The following is a 19,189-nucleotide window of genomic DNA, read 5'->3' as shown; positions in this document are numbered from 1 at the left end:
GCTAAACTACTATGCAACGCATACAATTGAAGATTCAGCAACATTTGTTAAATGTAAGAACTAAGACTGATGAGACCCTCCCATTTGATCATATTATAGATAATAACGTGATTCGGGTCGCCTATCTCATGCGTTACCACCAAGCACATTATCTGATGATCTAGATTGTATATGATCCTTGGAAAGAATAGTACATGATAGCCTCAATTTGTACAAGTAGGGTCAATGGCAGGGTGATTCCAACTGCATTCAAACCTTCCATCTGCTTTTCTTTTAACATCCCACTCTAAAATTAATCTCTTTGATCAATCCGTTTGACTATGAGCATCCACATTGAGGCTGCTGGAAAAGCTGTCTGGATTTCGTCATGTTTCCACCTGTCCCACAGAGGTGCATGTGACAATCATGCATGATATAAGAATTCCTTGGACCTAGATTCAATGGAAAGCAATTGCAAGGTGGCAAGTGAATTGTTATTGCATCATGCATGAACATGATTGAACTATGTCATAAACATTCATGTACTTTAGTTTGATGTGTGTTAAGGATGCAGATGAAAAAATACAGGATCAAAGAATAACTGCCCTCAAGAGGGAGGCAAAACTTCATTTTCTTTTCTTAGGCTAGAAAAACATATGATTGTAATCTCAATTGGCTACATTTTCATAACATTCTCAAACTAGATCTCCTATTCGTTCAAACAAACAAGGCAAATAATTTGATACTAGATGTGGCTGCTTGGCTTAACTTCTGTTGATTGGTCAATGCAGGGGGAGGTTGGAACTTGTTTGATTGATTGCAACTCTCATTGACTCATGTGACTTCTATCATGCTCTGTGTGTGTGTGTGTGTGTGTGTGTGTGTGTGTGTGTGTGTGTGTGTGTGTTTGTTTATGTATATATAAAATGAACAAAATAAATGTTTCTTTTGGAACATGATCTGATATGGGTCCTACTAGATGGACAAGCTCAATTGATGGTCTCGGTTGACACATGCTCATGACCAATGAAAATACAGTAGAGGGATGGCGCTACCACATTCCAGTTCTAATGGCTCTACTTTCCTTTGGTAGTGGTATGCCCACAAGGACCTCCCCACTTTATGTATGGTACAGATGAGTGATCCATCTGATGGTTCCACTGCATTCCTGACCATAACAAAAAGAAAAATAAAAAATAAATGATTTAGAAAAGCATAGCAATGGCTCACATGCCCTACATGTCAGCGGTTTCTTCTAGTTGATCACCATCTCTGGAGTGTTCAAATTTGAGAAACGATCGAGGTGGCTAAGTATATAGAAGCCATCACATGCACACAGATGCATTTGGCATCCAGGTCACCCTATCTAGCTAATTGGTATTTGCTTTACTTTGAGTTTCATCTAACTGTTTTCTTTATGAAGGAACATCAGTAGGGGAGATTACTGCTGCATGACTCAAAGAAAGGCGATTTCTATCATCTAGAGGCAACCCCAAATTTCATGCATTTAACATCAAAGTCTTGTCATCCAACAATGTGTACTGTTCATCATGTGCTCCCCCGCTTTTAATTTCCTGTCTCCATTAAATCTGTGGACTCTAGTTCCTTTTTATGTTATATTTGTACCCAATAAACCTTTGGAATTTGTACTATCTATATCTAGTGATGAACTCTGTTTTGCTGTTGGATATAATGAATGATGTTGGTAGATTTTTATTGGGAAAGCTTGGAGCATTTCATTAATGATGTTAGTAAATTTACATGGTATTTTTCCTTGGTGTGCACTTGGTTTTTTTTTTTTCTTTTCTTTCAAATATTTAAATTGAACATTGAGAATGTTTTAGTGCATAATCAAAAGTATTCAAACTAATTGTACATGATGGGGATTGTCGCTCCGTGAAAACACTCTCACATAAAGGAAGAGTTCTCAAATAGAATAAAAACAGGGAAGTGGCATTGGCTCCCTATGTTTTCTAAGCATTCTTTCCTCTACTTTTGGTCCAGGTTTTTGGTTCCAATGTACACCAGCTTATATTGGTCGTTGGCCAAAACCGATGGCCCATTACATCAGACGACACATGGGTGAACAGGATTGTCCAATTGCTTTAAAAACAAGAGGGGATTGTTGCTCCGTCAAAACACTCTCATAAAAAATTGTAATTCATCAATCTTGCAGATAATCATATGATCAACGAGTTTCCAGTCACTTTATTTGTATTTCATGTTTGTAATACTCACAAAAGCATTCAAATTTTTGTTCAAGTAACTGAATTTCAAGCTCCTGAGAATGTGAACCTTGGAACCCAACTAAAAACCCATCTCAGGGGTTGCTTGGCTACCTGGGAAAGTATCTATAAATGAAATCCGTAAGTAGGGGTAAATTTCTACTTTGGGACCATGGGGAAACTTAGAAACAGTTTCCAGTCAGAAATAGATTCTATCTTTTGTGTTTTGTTCCTTGTTAGATGTTGGCCTACAAATTCCAAGGAAATGGATTCCTTCCCAATAGTCGCATTTTTTCTTTAATTATAAATATTAACTAGTAGAATTCGTATCAATTCTTTCCCAACACATAAACACAATTTCTGGATTCCAAAAAATTACATTCCTACCCAACCATGAGAAACAAAACACTAACAAACTGGAAAAGTACACTAGGAAGAAAAACAACTATTTAAGTTCATAGCAAACCTAGACAACTGTCCCTCCCTCCCTCGTGATTTAGGCCCTCAGATCAATCAGATTCACAGCTTGTGAATAAGATAGTACAAAATGAACCCAACCTGTAATTAGGTTCCTCCCACCAAGAGGAAGGGACATACAAAATATTTTGATGATTGAAAACTTAGGTGGGCCACAACACTTGATTTTTAGGGGTTAACCCATGATTTTACATTATATTTTCTTATTGTATGGCCCAACTGAGTTTTTTATTGACTTAATTTTTTGTTTGTAAAGTACTTACGAGGGGAGAATCCTGATGGACAAAGTGGATTCCACTCTGATAGCCTGATAGGTCCCCACAGAGCTCCTAGTGTTTTCAAGGAGAAAATAAGACCTAGAGACTTCAAACAACAAACAGGCTTGTTTTTACTATACTAGATAGGTTCCAACAAACAGCAGACTGGCCTAGTTAGAACAGCTTTGATCGGCTAGCCAGACAATTAGAGCAGGACACGCCTGACTAGACGGCTATCCAGGCTTAACTTTTGGTGCAAACGGGTCCTTTAGGGGCAAATTCCAATATTTGAGGTCCTAGAAAAAGGCTAGTTTGCAATTTTCAGGGAAATGTATTCTCTGCCAACAGTCACTTTTTTAGTTTTTTTTTTTTAATAAATAAATAGACCTGCATAGCCCACATTCTTTCCCACTACCCAAATGCAGTTTCTGAATTCCACATATTTACATTCCCAGTACCCAACCATGACTAACAGAATCTCTTTCTCAAAGTTGCCGAAGGACCCCTTAGGCTCTTTTGATTCCAGGGAGACAAACAACCCTTTAAAATTTCGTAAAAACCCAACTAAATAATCATCCAGATACCCATGAAAATGTCGAGCTTCTACTCGAGTCATTTGCATTTCAACATTTCTTGAATCACATAAACAAGTTTCTTGTTCAAATTAGTCAAATTCAGGGCCCACAAATATGCAAATGAAAGTAGTCCCAGAAACCCACCTCAGCATTCGCATAAATAAACAAAAAATCACCAGAATTCATAAAACAATCCCTACAAAATCATCAAATTACCATCTTAATCACCACAATAAAATAATTCCAACAGTAATTCAAGACCCCGAAACAAACATATTCACAGAATTACTGATGTTCTTGCACTTCCCAATATCAGGGAGGAAGCCCCTGTAATGGGGGAACTTTTAGGCGCTGCTGACAAGCTTCATGTCATCGGCATTCAAGCAAGTGTCGAGCACTTCCCAGTCCCTCTTTGGCCACTGTAGCTGCAAAAGACCGGCGCTGCTGCTGTCGCCATCGAGAGAGGATTGGAGGGGAAGGGATTTGACGGATTTCAAGAAGCGAAGTGTTTGGGCGAGGTCCTTGTCTTTGATGGCTTCTTTGTATTATTGCTAGCCTGTGAAAGCTCTTGTGGTGGGACTCTTTCTTGTGGGGGATTGAGAGAGAGGACGATGGAGGTGTTGAAGAAGGGGGAGTTTTGGGGAGAGATGAATGGAGATGGAAATGGAGGAAGAGATGATGGACGGGGGAGAGAAGAGAAGGAGAGGAACATTGAGGATATCGTCATGAGAGAGAGAGAGAGAGAGATCTACTGAGAGTTAGAGGATGATGAAAATTAAAACTACCTGCAACTTAAAAAATGAGTGGGATCTATAAGCGGAGATGACAGAATAGGATTGCGTAGGTAGCAGCACATAGCAGCACCTTCGTCCGTCCCGTGGCCGCATTTCGATTGTTCATTTTAGAGCATGAACCCAAAAGTGAGTCAGATCACCAAATTTCAAGTGTACCACACGTAAATCACCACCGTTTCCTCCGGTGAGATTGATCTGCCTCATTTTTGGGCCCATGCCCATAAAAAGAGCTGGCAAAATGGATGGACTATGTAAATAAAACACATACATCATGGTGGGGTCCACGGAGCATTTCCGGTAGGTGTTGTCTGCTACACTAAGCAATCCGAGACCCTGACAACTATCCCTTTACATGATCATCACCGTGGATGTGGAAGGGTCAATGGTGAATAGGGATTCGGGCCATTCACATAGGAAGCTCTGTCTTAGATCTGTTGAACCAGCCCTGTTCAAATTTTAATTCAACCCGGCCCATCTATCATATTTTTCACCTTTCCCTAGAATATATAGGGGTACAAATGTGTTGAATGGACTCAAGGGTCATTGGACCCAAGTGGGTCTATGTCAAAATTTGAACCCATGAGGTGGCTCTAGGTCTAAAAGTTTGATCTGAGTTAGTAAATGAGTCTAGGTCTTCTCAAAATCAACTTGATCCAACATGGTTGGGAAGTAGTTATTAAATGGACCTGATTTTGGGTTAAAATACCAAACACTTTATTTACTGATTTTTTAACCGTTAATACTCTATAATCGAAAATGTTTAAATAATAGTACTTCCTAATGATGATTGACACACATGGCTCATCGGGGTTGAAATCCGAACTAGGTATCCCACGGGATCCAACACTAAATTGGCCACTAATCATAGTTTACTTTCATCTGACCATCGAATGGTGACCCTTTTCTCATCAATGTGAGCCATTTCTGTGTGCCACTGGCTTAAGGGCTGGGAATGTCCAAATGCTGTATTTTTGGTCACGTCCGATTTTGTCCATACATGTCACGTGTGAAGCAGCAACATGAACGCTCATCCCACCAGAGACTACAAGGAAAATGGGCATATGATACGGCCAAAAACCGTAGATAAAGTATTCGACGTAATCCATAGCATGTCCGTCGCTATAGTGGAGTAGCTAAATGTCAAAAGGCAATTGCTACGAAATATATGCGTGCCATAAATATTACTAGCTACGGACAGAAACCGTAGCAATAACTTTCTGTAGCGTTATCATCTACACCTACAGATTAAATCCGTAGCAATAAATATAACTAGCCATGAATAAAGGCCGTAGCTATACTTTCTATTGTGAATGTACCTATAGCTACAGATTAGATCCGTAGTAGTAGATTCACTAGCTACAAATAAAGCAATAGCTATAATCTCTATAGCGTAATTACCTACAGTTACCGATAATATTAGTAGTTAAAAGTGGAATAAAATCCATAGCAATATGTAATTAGCAATAGCTACTACAAATTTCGTAGCAATTTTTTTAAAATTTGTAATAATGATGCTTGTTTCCACTGCAAGAATCTACTGTGAGGTTACGGATAATATCAGTAGCTAAAAGTGGAATAAAATCCATAGCAATATAATGTAGTTAGCAATAGCTACTACAAATTTCGTAGCATCTTACATTCACATTTCTAAATAAACAATACTTCACTTTGCTCAAGCCTCTCCTAAAACTTTCCAATCTTGCATGTTTAACTTCTTTGACAAGAAGTTTAATATCCTCTTTTGATTTTATTTCCAGCTCTTCTTGATGTTTCTGCAGGTTCTTAAATTGTTCTTTTGCAACATCCAATTCCGGCAGCAACAGCTCCTTCTCATGAATGGCGGACACTTTTGCCAACTCCGAACGAATCTTTTCATCCTAAAATAGATCATCATATTCAAGGGATCATAACGAATAGAAATGATTTAAGAGATCATTTCATGGAAGAATAAAAGGTAAGAGTTGGAACTGGCCCTATGTGCTGATGATTCTGGACCAGTTGCCAAATTTCATTTAAATGCTGGAGATGCTCTTGCACAGAATATGAAAATATCATGAAGTCATCAATATAATTGGTGATGAAATGATTTGAAATTTTCATCCATTTGCCTTTGGAATTGGGACAGGAAACTCTTTTTCAGTCCAGATGGCATTACTAGTCATTCAAAAAGCCCAATGGGTGTAGTTCAAGCCCATTTTGTCAATAATTGGTAGTAATGCCATTTGGATTGAACATTCATTTTTTAAATTACATTCAATTGAGAATTTGACGCATTCTATGCAATCTTAGACAATGAGATTTGTTTCCAACCGAGACTAAATCCAAATTTTAGCCTCGATTGCCTACAACAAAAGCTAAATCTATTTTCAACCTCAATTCTCAAGAACCAAGGCTAAAGCCTTTAGCCACGGGAGTTGTAGTCTCAGTTTGGATAATTGAGGGTAAATGTGGATTTGTCCTTTGTTGGCATCAACTAAGGTTAAATTCAATTTTTAACCTCAATTCGCAACAACTGAGGATAAATCATCTATTTTAATCTATTCATAAACATGTGTATAATCATTCATTCAATCAATCAAATAAAATCATTCAATTTAATTCATTCATAAAAGCACAATACCAATATAAAAAAGTTATATGTCTATTTAAAGTTTTCAAAACAAACTACAAATGCACTTAAGGAAACCCAATCGAAAAACCAAGGTTTGGTATAATTGGGCTTGTAACAGCTGACACGATTAGCTTTGATTGGCTAGGCATCTCCTATTTGTCCAGCCCATGTTAAAAATCAGGTGCTAAAGCACACAACACTTTGATCCATAGCACAACTGGTAGACTGAGTGGAGATACCTCGTTTCAACACTGTAGGTCTTGGTATTGTAACAGCTGACACGGTTAGCTCTGATTGACTAGGCCTCTCCAATCTGTCCAGCTCATGTTGAAAAGCAGGTGTTGAAGCACACAAGGATGCAAACATCCAGAAGCCACAAAAATCTCCCGCTGCTACAAAACAAATAATGGGTGTTCATCACAACCAAGAGATATGTTGCAAGTCAAAATTGGCATCTGGTAAGGCATGCTCTAAATTTTTACCAGAAAACTAATATATGCACATCATTTGAAATCAGATATGGTATACTCTCTAATGTTGTATGGTACGCTACACATCATAGCTCATAGAGTCCATCATCAACTTGTAGAATTATTCTTCATAGTTCGGCACACTCCACCCATCCTGGCTGAAGGTTTGAAGTCTAATAGTAGATCCTCAAGGTATTATAATGGCAAAAGATCCAATTTAAAATATTCCTTTAAATTTTGCCAACAGTTAAGTTTGGATGATATCTACCTCTACGTTGGCTGATAATTACGTGTAGCAGAGATTGTTCGTTAGCTTTTGCAATGCATATGCTGTGAACTTGTTCTCATCCCATGGAACATGATAGTGGGTGGGATGGCTTGTTCCCTGAAAAATACACACAAGACAATAAAATAACAACATAAGACAACCATTCATCATGGCCAACAAGAACCATCGTGCTACCATTCGAACCAGCAGTTACCTGAATACCAGCATGGCTGTAGAGATAAAAATCAAACTCAATTGGGTGGCATATCTTCCGTATCGACAACAGTTCCTAACCAAAACAACAATTTATGCCAATATAACAAAAAAAAGGGCATGGGAACCACATCAAGAATAAAATAATAATAATAATAATAATGACAGCTTGACATACCTGGTAACATGTTACCACTCCTGTCAGTTGAATTATGGTCCCTGCAGGGAAAAGCCATGTGTGGTCTCTTTTGAACTACCATAAACGTCACAGGTGGAACATATCCTTCCTCCAATGAAACACAGGCATGTAAGGTGGAATATTGAACATAGAAATGGCACCATTACAAAGTTTTCATATGACTAAACTTTTTTTTAAAAAAAATTTGTTATAGAAGGACAATGCAACTAGGACCCAAGTATGGAAAATCACCTTCCTAATTGCATCTAATTCATAAAGAAAAACTTGACTGAACTGGCCTTTACTCACACCATCCCTGCAAAAATCCAAATCATGAGCCAAAATACCAAACAATTTCTCATCCAAATCATGAGAAAAAGACAGTAGTTGGTATTCTAAAGCAGGAAAATAAAAAGAAAAAGAAAAGTCATATACATTCTTAAATTAGATATTCTTTTAACAAATGCATTCATAAGATGAGTTACAAGGCATTACTCTACAAACGCTATAACGGAGACTTTTAATGGCAAAAAAAAAAAAAGATAAATAAGATAAGCTAAAAACAGGCAATTACTACAATTTTAAACTTTTTGTTGTTGCATACCACCCAATCTTTGAAGATCATCAATGTCTCTTTGAACCATGTCCTCTCTAAAAACTGCCTACAACAGCAAACCAACAAATGAATCATTTTTTGTTACTTAGTGAAATTACAGTCCAAGAATCAGGATCAAATAAATACCTGCGGTTTTGTTCTACTAAGAGTCTACCTCAATTCTTCAAGTGCTTGAACAAGGGTAGCTTCTCGCTCCCCAGCTTTTCTCAGACGAATCTCAAGTTCAGTTCTGGCTTCATTGTTGGCTCATGCCTCTCTCATATGATTTCTTCCTGAACAAATTCCATTCCCAATTGTATTTTTGAAGCTGAGAAATGGACCAGGGGAGCATGGAATCTGATGGAAACTGAATAACATTTTATAGAAGCTTTGCATAGCCTGTTATGCACTCTAATGCTAGTATGTTCCAAGAAAGTAACTTTCCAGAGGAAGCAACTACATGAGAAAATTTAGACAGCTTCATGTCCGATACTAAAATCGAGAAAGCTCTAGTCAATGTCTCAGGTTCAGGTGCTTGAAAAATCAAACCATGGACTTCGTTAACAACCTGTATTAAGACAGGTTTTTAAATAAATATAAATAAAAAATTGCGAACTTCAATCATGTAAATGTCAAGGAAACAAGGATGAGTTTAAATGGCACTAAGCTCACATATCTTTTTATGATAGCCAAATCAGGAGAAATGATAGGTACTTCAAAGGACATGGCTCTAATTAGCAATGGAGGAAAACCTTGTTCCTCTTGAAAGGAACCATAAAGAACAATGTCAGCCATTAATAACACACTATTAACATCAACATCCATGCCATAGTGGCTTACAGAACCATCAGGAAAGCCCAGATGTGAAGCAATTTCCTGCACAAAAAATGTAATGAAGCAATTTATCTTCTCATATCTAAGAACATCAATAACTTATATAGACTGCAGGACCATCACTGTCCGACATCAATATTACAGATGACAAATACCAAACTACTGCAGTCTCCTCAAAATCTAAGTATCTTGTGCACACCCTCGGTCAAGGATCTCATAATTCATCATCCAATAAAGTGATTTTAAACATGAGGAATACTAATTCTGGATGCACATTTGTAGCAAAAATAAATAAATAAATAAAGAAAAAGACAATGAAAATCTCTAACCCAATTACAAAAATCAGCAATGAAAGAAAACCACACAGTTTGTTTACAAGAATATTACATTCTTCAAAGGTGAGTCAGGGTAGCAGCTTAGTTGGTCAGTCCCTAACCGTGGGGCCCACCTTGATGTATGTGTAGGATTGCATGTGCCCCTAGGCATAGAGATATTTCTGTGGGGTCCACATCCACTCTATTCATCTATTTTGAAAGACAACGGTGGGACAGGATTCTAAAAATCAGGCAGATTCAAAACTCAGGTGGCTGTACTAACAAAATAGTGGGAACAGCCACGTACACCGTTGAAACCTTTTTGGAGTTGACCGTAATTTTTATATGACATCCAAACCGTTTATATAATTATTATCACTCAAATAAACCGTAGGAACACATATTATCCTGATACAAAACTTTTGTCACTGCTAGGCGTTCAATCCACATAGTTTCATGTTCAATCCAATAAAGTTCACAACCACTTTCTGAATAAGATAATCAGATTAATGCATTAACATTGATCAAACATATAGAGAGGGAATACCTATTTGAAAAGGAGATAGAGCCTTCTCATTTACCATACCATCATTTGAGCTTTATAACATAGCTTCTCCAGTGAATATAACTCAATTTCCTTTTCAAGGTGAGCTATGTCCAGCTCTGATTGTGGATAGGCTCCTTGTCCATGCATGGCTTTAAGGGTTGACAATGTTTCCTTGCACCTAGATAAGTCCTGGAATTGATTTCATATAGGAAATAAACATTACCAAAAAAATCTCCACAATGACGAGATTCACTTTATGCAAACCATAGATTAAGTTATTTTTATTTTTAATATAAGATGCCAAACCTTGTATACTTACCTTAAACTTGATTCTTCAGAACTAGGCAGCGAATCCATTCCAGTTTAGGGGTGAGCTAACCGAAGCACAGCCAAACACAAAGGCCATGACCAATATCTTCAAGGAAGAAAGAAAAGACCAACAAAAAGAGACAAAACTCTGTAAGTGGGTAGTGGACCCACATAAATCACAGTTCTGCAAAAAAAAAAAAAAAAAACAACTCAAATCATCATAAAAGTTCAAATAGAACACACATACTAAAAAATAGGATTCCATCACCAGACACTTCATGGGTTAAATCTCAGGGTGCTTTTCTGCCATTACTTAAGCATGATGAAACATCCACCATAGTATCACATACACATCTGCCATTACTTTTGATTGGTGAGTTTTGTTCGACACAACATCATGGCTCCATGCATAGTCCACTAGACCTTGCCAGTCATGACCATCCGATGTCTCCAGATTGCCCAACTGAATTAACATGAAATTTTAGTGGCGATAATGACAAGTACTTTGGGTGAAATTTCATGAAATTTGATGCAACCAAACTCACCCTTAACAATGCCTGGGTCTATCTGAGATGGGGAATTAATCACCTGATTTTTAGGCATTTATTAGGCCTGGAACTGGTCTATGACCACTTATCAGAGTTTTGGGTCGACCCCTACCGGAATTTAGGCATGATTAACAATTGGACACCTTACCAAATTTATTTTAGGGTGCATTTGGTTCCACCAAATATCACAAAATGCAATGGTATTTCATGATCATTCAGTCAATTTGGCACAAAATATCATCCAATTTCAGTATAGAACAGTATCAACAAATAAGCAACTTTAGAAGAAGCAATAGTAAAATCTCCTTGACATGAGTGGTGAAAACAATTGAAAACTTCATATATTTAACAGGACCACCACAATAATAATTTAAAGCAAAAAATGGTAAGAGTTGCATGGCATCTCTGTGATATATAGATGCAATTTCCAGCCCGGTCTCATTTTGCATTTTTCTTGGTCAGGAAAATCTGTCCCTGAGAGGAAAACGAGCTTGTAGAATCATCAACTTGCAATTATTCATTTCCACTACATCTATGGCTATTGTGAATGTTCTGAAGACGTCCAATCTCTGTATATAAGAACCTGCAATGATGAGGAGCAACAATTACAAGCATAATATTAGATTCAGCTGCTAAATAATGTTCTTGTTGTAAGATTCTGGAACATTAAAAAATGAACTTCCATTACTAAAATTTAACAGCAGATCTCAACAATAGAGGCTATATGATTAAGAACCAGCACAGTATGTACTAATGAAGTGAACTGAAATAATTAGTTCTGGAAGTGGAAGTGACAAAATTGCAATTACCTTGGTATTCATATTGAGGAACCAGTCTCCAAATTCCAATTATATTACCATCATGTCAGATACAAATGGAAGTTAACTACAACTTGAGGGCTACTTCCTCTTATCATAAATACTAGGACAATTTCAGAAACATTTGAGGAACCAGACCTAGGAGATTACACTGGCTTTGCATTGACTCTGCCAGCTTTTCTGTTAGAATCAACTGTCTGTGTCTGCCAATTAATTTCAGAAGCCCATCCTGTTTGACATTATCAGACATGGACGACTTTTGAGACATTTCTGGATGGCCCCAGGCTTTTGGGGCAGCAGTTGAGGCTCCCCTCTGTTTCTCAGCACCATTCCCAATTCAGTTCTTAGATTTATTACCACAGATCTCCCATGCACCATCTTCTGCAGCATCCATGCTATGATGTGCCACTTCTTGAATCAGCTGATCAAGCTTGGGGCTGTTGTTGCCAAGGTCATTAGAACCGACAAAGAAATCCTAATGCTCAGATTGAAACAACAGAAGGTTAAACTGAAAATTACTCAAAATTTGCCTGATACCAAACATCTGACAAGGGACCTTAACAATAAATGATTTTGATTTTGATCGGAATTTGAGCCACTAATAAATGATTAACACCATCTGCTTGCGATTTGGGCCATGAACATATGGATAATGAAAAGCACATAACGTGAATAATGAGAAGCACATAAGAAAATCAAACCATTAAACTATAAAAGTAAATTTTTTGGGAAAGCCCTAATCCTTTTCCCATTACAGATTTTAGGAAACCCCTAGTTCCAATATTGTTTCTCTATAATCTGCGGATTTATAGATCTATAAACAAAAAATCTAAATCTCCATTTGAGAGAAATGAGTACCTGTCAGGAAAGATGAGAAGGGCGGGAGCTGCTGACTGCACTAGATTTGGAGACAATGATGGTGGCAATGGAGACGATGCGCCGAGAGGGAGAGGTAGCACGAGACGGAGAGGAAGATGGAGCAAGAGACGGAGAGAGATGGAGCACGAGATAGGAAGAGGGAGAATGGAGAACAAGAGAGGGAGAGGGAGAGGGAGCACGAGACAAGGAGATGGGGAGGGAGATGGGGCATGAGACGGAGATGGAGAGACAGATTGGGGAACAGAGAGAGAGAGAGAGAGAGAGAGAGAGAGAGAGAGAGATTGAGCCGAGATAGGGTTAGGGAACGAGGATAGAGAGAGAAATGGAGAAGTTTTTGCCGCGGCTCGGTTTTGAGCGCGCGCCCATTTTTGGGCGTGGATGGGGTAAGACGGACCATGGACGGGCCAGTCAGGGGCTTCATGGGGCCCACCATGATGTATTTGGTTTATCCATTCCGTCCATTAATTTTCATAAATATTTGTAGTTCTTTATCCGAAAATTAAAATAGATTGAAGGACTAAGTGGACCACGTTATAGGAAGCACGTGTGATTTAATCTTCATGTTTCCTACCGTGTGGTTCACTCGGGCTTCAATCTAGCTGATCTTTGGTTTTATGTTCTAAAATAATATTGCAAAATAGCTAAATGGCTTAGATAAAATATATAATTTTTGTAGGTCTTATAAAGCCCCTTACACCACTATTAATTATTAATTGTGTGGCAACTCTTTCGCTTCGGATTAAAACTATAGTAAATATAGATACGGTTTATATCTATAGCCGAAAGATGACGCAGTCTGCATCTTTGCCCCTTTTTTTGGTAGGCCAGCTCCATGTAACAAGTAGGACTTTACATGACCCGAGTTAGCTCAATTAGCTTGCTCGACTCGACTTGAAAAAGTGCAATTAGGCTCGGTTTGAAACTGAGTTTGACCCACGTCAAGCTGTTTTTTTTTTAGCTTGGAAAATTTTCAAACTGAGTTCGAGCTTGACTTAACGCAGATCGAACCCAACTCAAATCTAACTCGAACCGAACCAGTTTAGTAACTCGATTACTTTGATATTGATGTTGCTCACCAAGTGTTTGATGAAATGACTCAACAAAGTGTCAGCTAGTGGCAAGGAAGGTATGTATATGAAACAAATATATATATTTTCTTGATTTTTTATGTTGCTTACAAGGTCTTTAATGAAATACCTATAAAACCATTGTTGTTGTTTTTTATACAGTAAGATTTAAAAGGTGCAATTCATGTGTTTGTGAAAATGTTGCACTGGCAAACTCAGCTCGAACTGGCCCGAGTTGCTAACCAAAATGAGCCGAGCTAGCCATTTAGGCTTAAGGATAGAGCCGAACCGAGTTCGAGCTGGGGTCAACAAATGGTCGAGCCGAGTGGAGCTATGTCAAGCTCGACTCGGTTCAACTCATGTATACCTCTAGTAACAGAAAATAGACTGCACATTGAGTAAACTCTCTGGAGTCCACCGTGATTTATGTGTTTTATCCACTCGGTCCATCTATTTTACCATATAAATTTAAGGTTGAAGCCCATAAATGAAGCATATCCAAAGCTAAATTGGACAATACCATAGGAACAATGCATTCAACATCTACGGTTGAAAGGCCACGGAAGTTTTGGATCAAGCTGATATTTGTTTGTTTTTTCCCTTCATCCATGTCCGTGTGATCCTATGAACAAGTTAGATAACAAATAAACATCAACATGACCTAGCAAGGTTTCATCAGTGGAAATCATTATTCAATTTTGGGCTCATCCCCTAAAATAAGCAGAAAAAAATGGATGGACCAATTTTGGGCTCATCCCCTAAAATAAGCAGAAAAAAAATGGATGGCCAACATGGATAAATCACATACATTCACAATAGGCAATCGGATTTCCATGCAGCAATAACTTCTTCATTTAGACGTCCAATCTCATCCGACCTTTGGTTACACTTTTCTCAACATAGAGCTCTCATGGGATTTCATATGCTAGTGGTGTTTATTATTATACAAGTGTCACGACAAGAAAGATTTTCACACTGTTCATCTATTGGGCCCTAGTTTGTATGGTATACAGTCCAAAACTCACGCTAGTTCCACCTATCCGAAATGAGCATTAACATATATATTAGAGATTTTTCTGCATCTATCAAACATGGCCTCAAAAACCAATAAATTTTCCTTCAAAAAAATAAATAAAGTGTGTAATATGCTATTTTATAAATAACATCCATTGATGATGGGCCATCTCAATTTCACAGTCCATCGGTCACCTTATTAGATAGGTTAGATCTTGTACAAATGGCACACACCAACAGAAATTGGATGGCACACACATTACATAGAAATCAGGCATCATGCAGCAATATAAATAGCATCTGTCTGTACCATTATATGTAAATTATTTATTATAAATAAATTAAAACATTAGGCATATATATAAAAAGATCTCACGTCTAACTAATTAGACCGTAGTTACAGTCCACCCAATTGTTAAATTCAAACCTTTTATGTGCTAGAGACATCCAACAGATTAGCCCCACCACGAGGATCACCTTGTGCAAAATTCAGCCACGTATAAATTCACCATGGACTGCATTTATATTTTATTATTTATTAATGACTAGGCATTGTCTTCTCAGCCCATCCCACCATGAGGACTGATATGTGATCATCATGGTATGTCAACCAAGTGGACTCCGTCTCAGCCCATCCCACACGGGTTGGTGCCATAAGTCACCTCCAAGTTCGGATGTGAATTGCCTGGTGGAAGCCATGTGGGGGCCATTGTGATGTCCGTGAGGAATCCACTCGGCAATAAACATTTGGAATGGAAACCCCACTGTCAAAACCTTTCTTGACTCGCTGTAATGTCTACATATAATCCAAACGTTCATAGGATCATTCTTATTGCGATGAACTTAAAAAAAGAAGAAGCAAATATTAGCCTATTCTGAAAATTAGAAGAAGCAAATATTAGCCTAATCTGAAAATTCTAGTATCCGTGGTGGTTTTATTAGTGAGTGTTCAATCCCCGTTGTTTTCTAAAGTATGCCCCAGTAGACTTTCAGATTTACCTTGTTTTTGGAATCATGTCCTAACATGAGTAGGAGAACTGATGGGCGGAGAGGATTTCTCATAGACATTGTGATGGACTCATAAAAATTCACCCCAAATACCTGGGGCATAGGCAATTTCGTGTGGTCCCGACCTCAAACAGGGTGAGTCAAGTCAATTTATCCTTGATTTGGGCGAAACAAAAATCCCAAATTCCATATTGTTCATATGTACGGTTAATCAAACAAAAAATCATGGAAAAAAAGTTTTTTTTTTTTAAACCTTATTTGTTCAGGCTCTGGTGCTTTAAAAAAAAAAAAAATCTTACTCCGTTTAGATGTTTTTAAAAAATAAAAAAATAAAATCATACTTTATTTATATATATATATATTTTTAATAGGTGAAATAGAAAACACACTTGGTTTAGATTTTTTAATTATTTTTTTTTCTTTTTTTGAAATAGAAATCAAACTTCATTTCAAAAGGCTATGAAATTGAAAATGAATTTCCATATCTAACTTTATTTCTGCAACCAACATAAAATGTTACATATGAGGAACATAATTTCATGAAACTCATTTCCATACTAGGAAAGGGAAGTCCACCAATCCAAGCCATGGTATTTGAACCTTCGACTAATAGAGGGGCCAAACTAGTGCTCTATGAGTGTTTAGGTTATAAATCCATTTCATTTAACTTATTAATACATGCTTTGGGTGAATTGGTTAGATTGCCACTTAGACCCTTTTGAACCGGACTGCCAATAAAAATGGTGAAGCCTGGTTTCATTTTCAAAACATTGCTAAAGATCTTGATTTTGATTTAGTTTAAGTTGTACTGATTACATTTTAGAGCTAGCTTATTGTGTCCACTGACCGGCGCAGTTTAAAAACCTGAAAACTCAACTGAGTCTTTGGCCGGATCAAACGGTTTGACCCAACTCAAATCTTTACTATAATTACAAATCATATAAAGAAATGTTTTTGTTACGAAAACTAATCTAGTTCGAGACCATATCTAAGATCCAATTCCATTCTGAATTCTAATTTCTGCTTGAAATTAGAATAGACACCCCAAATTTGATCACATTATCATCTATTCCATCTTATATGAGACCATAACCCAAGTGGGCCAAGTATGATTTCCTTAATCCATTACCGCTGTGGTTGCAGAGATGCTTTGAAACTTTTTAATCACTCCCAACTATAGCAGAAAACCAAAAGAATAAAACAATGGGGGTATAGAAATGTGGAGTGCAAAACAATTAAATAAACTACGATCTTTAATTCATAATTATGATTAAACAAAATGGGGAGAACTCATTTTTTAAGTGAAACCATCGGTCCAAACCAAGATGGTCTACAGGCCGAATACCACTAAGCATCACTCCAAAATTTTCTCAGTGTGTATGCACCCATGGTCGGGTCCTGGATCTCCTGGATGATTAATGTCTGTTTACAAGCTACCAATTATACTTCATAATCCAATCCATGTAAAATTTCTCTATGAATGTAATCATAGATGGTCACATGTGTGGTCGAGATGCCGACAGCCTGTGAGCTGCTTCAAATTTAAATGGAGAAGAGATATGACTGGAGTGTCCATTTAATTTAAGACGTGCTTAGGTCCAACTAATTGGATCACGGTACGGTATAACTTGAGAATAAATCCAAACCTTACAATAGATTTGCCTCACGGTAAATATCAACTATTGCAAAAATCAGTCCTATACATTCTCCATATAAGCTACATAATAGAAAACACAATTTCTACCATTGATAAATAGAGAAACAACAGTTCAGTTTAGTAAATGAATGAATATCCCTGAATTTTGTTTAAAGTGATCATGATGATAGGTCCAACCTACTGGACGAGTTGGATGTGTTATGTATAGGAAATATTGGAAGTTATTCAATGGATGGACTTATAACTTATAGCCCAACCAGTTGGACAGCAGACCACTTATTTAAGATGTTCCGTCTGCCCATCCGCGTGTATGGCGCATCTATCTACATGTTATCGGGTAAACGTGATAAGCTGGCATCCGTTTGCAAGATCATATCCATCCCTTATATGTTGATCAGGTTCCCTGTCCCAAAACCCGAACCATGCAATAACCACAATGGTGGAATGATCCGCCTTATTTTCTATATACATTCGCTTTCCAAGGCATGGATGGGACTTCTCCATTTTCATTCTTTAGAAACATATGCAATCCATGATTGACCTTAACAAGTAGATGGCTCAGATTGTTGATTTTAATTATATTTGTACAAATAATATTGACCGTCCACATTAAAGGCTATGGATCAAATGACTGGTACATAACTGGTATGTTTTTGTTTTCTACTGCTTTATCATGACTGCGTTGACCTATGATTGAGTGGCTAACATCCTCTCACCTAAGTGCTTCTTTCTGGGACCGATCTGCAAAAACCATCTCCGTCATCGATCTCTTTACATGCTCTCCAATCATTCAGGTATGCATCTTTCTCTTTACATGCTCTCCAATCATTCAGGTATGCATCTTTCTGCTGCTTTATCATGACTCATAAGGGGAGGAATCCTATCACTGTGAATGATGGAATTTAAAAAAAAAAAAATTAATTATAATAACTATCCATTTTACATCACTGTCATGTTTTTTTAAGAAATATAAACCATCTTGGTAGATGAGTAGATGAGCAAATTTATTATTAGATCTCGTTTTCTTTGCTCGATCTTGATCATCCAATCTTCCAATCGACCATACAACAATGCTAGTATGGTTAAAATACCTTCATGATATTGGCTGGTGTGGTTACTTGCCGTGCGAAAACGAGTGCCATACAAACTGTTCAAAGGAGATCAATGGCCCCACAATGATGTATTTATCATATCTACACTGTTCATCCATTTGGCGAGTTTTTTTCAGATCTTGATTCCAAAAATGAGTAATTTTCAAGGCTCAAGTGTACCACACCATAAATAGCAGTGGGGACAATGATTCTCCCCATTAAAACATTGGTAGGGCGCACCGTAATATTCTCACTATTAAAACAAATATGTTATTAATCCAAAATTTCTGTGACCCCCAAGAGGGTTTCAATGGCAGGCATTTAATACTCCACAGCTTTTTACAGTATGGTCCACTAGATTTTTGGATCTATCTTATTTTTCATCTCAAGCCTTATGACGAGTTCACTAAGTGGACAAACGGTGTGGATATTATTCATACCTCGTGACGGTGCCCACAAAA

The 19,189-nt window shown here is 37.5% G+C and overlaps 1 protein-coding gene, 2 long non-coding RNA genes and 1 pseudogene across 3 annotated transcripts in view; 2 read left to right on the top strand and 2 right to left on the bottom strand.

Moving 5' to 3' along the window:
- The window catches only part of LOC131242433 (disease resistance RPP13-like protein 4), a 31,301-nt gene extending 29,555 nt beyond the window's left edge, over nucleotides 1-1,746 (top strand). The window contains exon 6 of the mRNA XM_058241067.1: nucleotides 1,403-1,746. Within this exon, the coding sequence (XP_058097050.1) occupies nucleotides 1,403-1,434 (32 nt within the window). The 3' untranslated portion in view covers nucleotides 1,435-1,746. The remainder of the gene's footprint in view (nucleotides 1-1,402) is intronic.
- LOC131242458 (uncharacterized) lies at nucleotides 53-4,376 on the bottom strand. The gene is made up of 2 exons (XR_009169640.1): nucleotides 3,803-4,376; nucleotides 53-377 (listed from the first exon to the last, which is right to left on the bottom strand). It is a non-coding gene; the product is annotated as an uncharacterized LOC131242458 (long non-coding RNA).
- Nucleotides 4,377-8,652: 4,276 nt separating this feature from the next.
- Nucleotides 8,653-11,460, bottom strand: LOC131242468 (uncharacterized). The gene is made up of 4 exons (XR_009169642.1): nucleotides 10,644-11,460; nucleotides 10,338-10,526; nucleotides 8,818-9,518; nucleotides 8,653-8,709 (listed from the first exon to the last, which is right to left on the bottom strand). It is a non-coding gene; the product is annotated as an uncharacterized LOC131242468 (long non-coding RNA).
- Nucleotides 11,461-18,366: 6,906 nt separating this feature from the next.
- The window catches only part of LOC131242449 (disease resistance RPP13-like protein 4), a 134,221-nt pseudogene continuing 133,398 nt past the window's right edge, over nucleotides 18,367-19,189 (top strand).

The sequence above is a fragment of the Magnolia sinica genome, chromosome 1 (genome assembly GCF_029962835.1).
Source record: "Magnolia sinica isolate HGM2019 chromosome 1, MsV1, whole genome shotgun sequence".
Classification (NCBI taxonomy): domain Eukaryota; kingdom Viridiplantae; phylum Streptophyta; class Magnoliopsida; order Magnoliales; family Magnoliaceae; genus Magnolia; species Magnolia sinica.
This window is presented reverse-complemented; position numbering and strand designations above follow the sequence as displayed.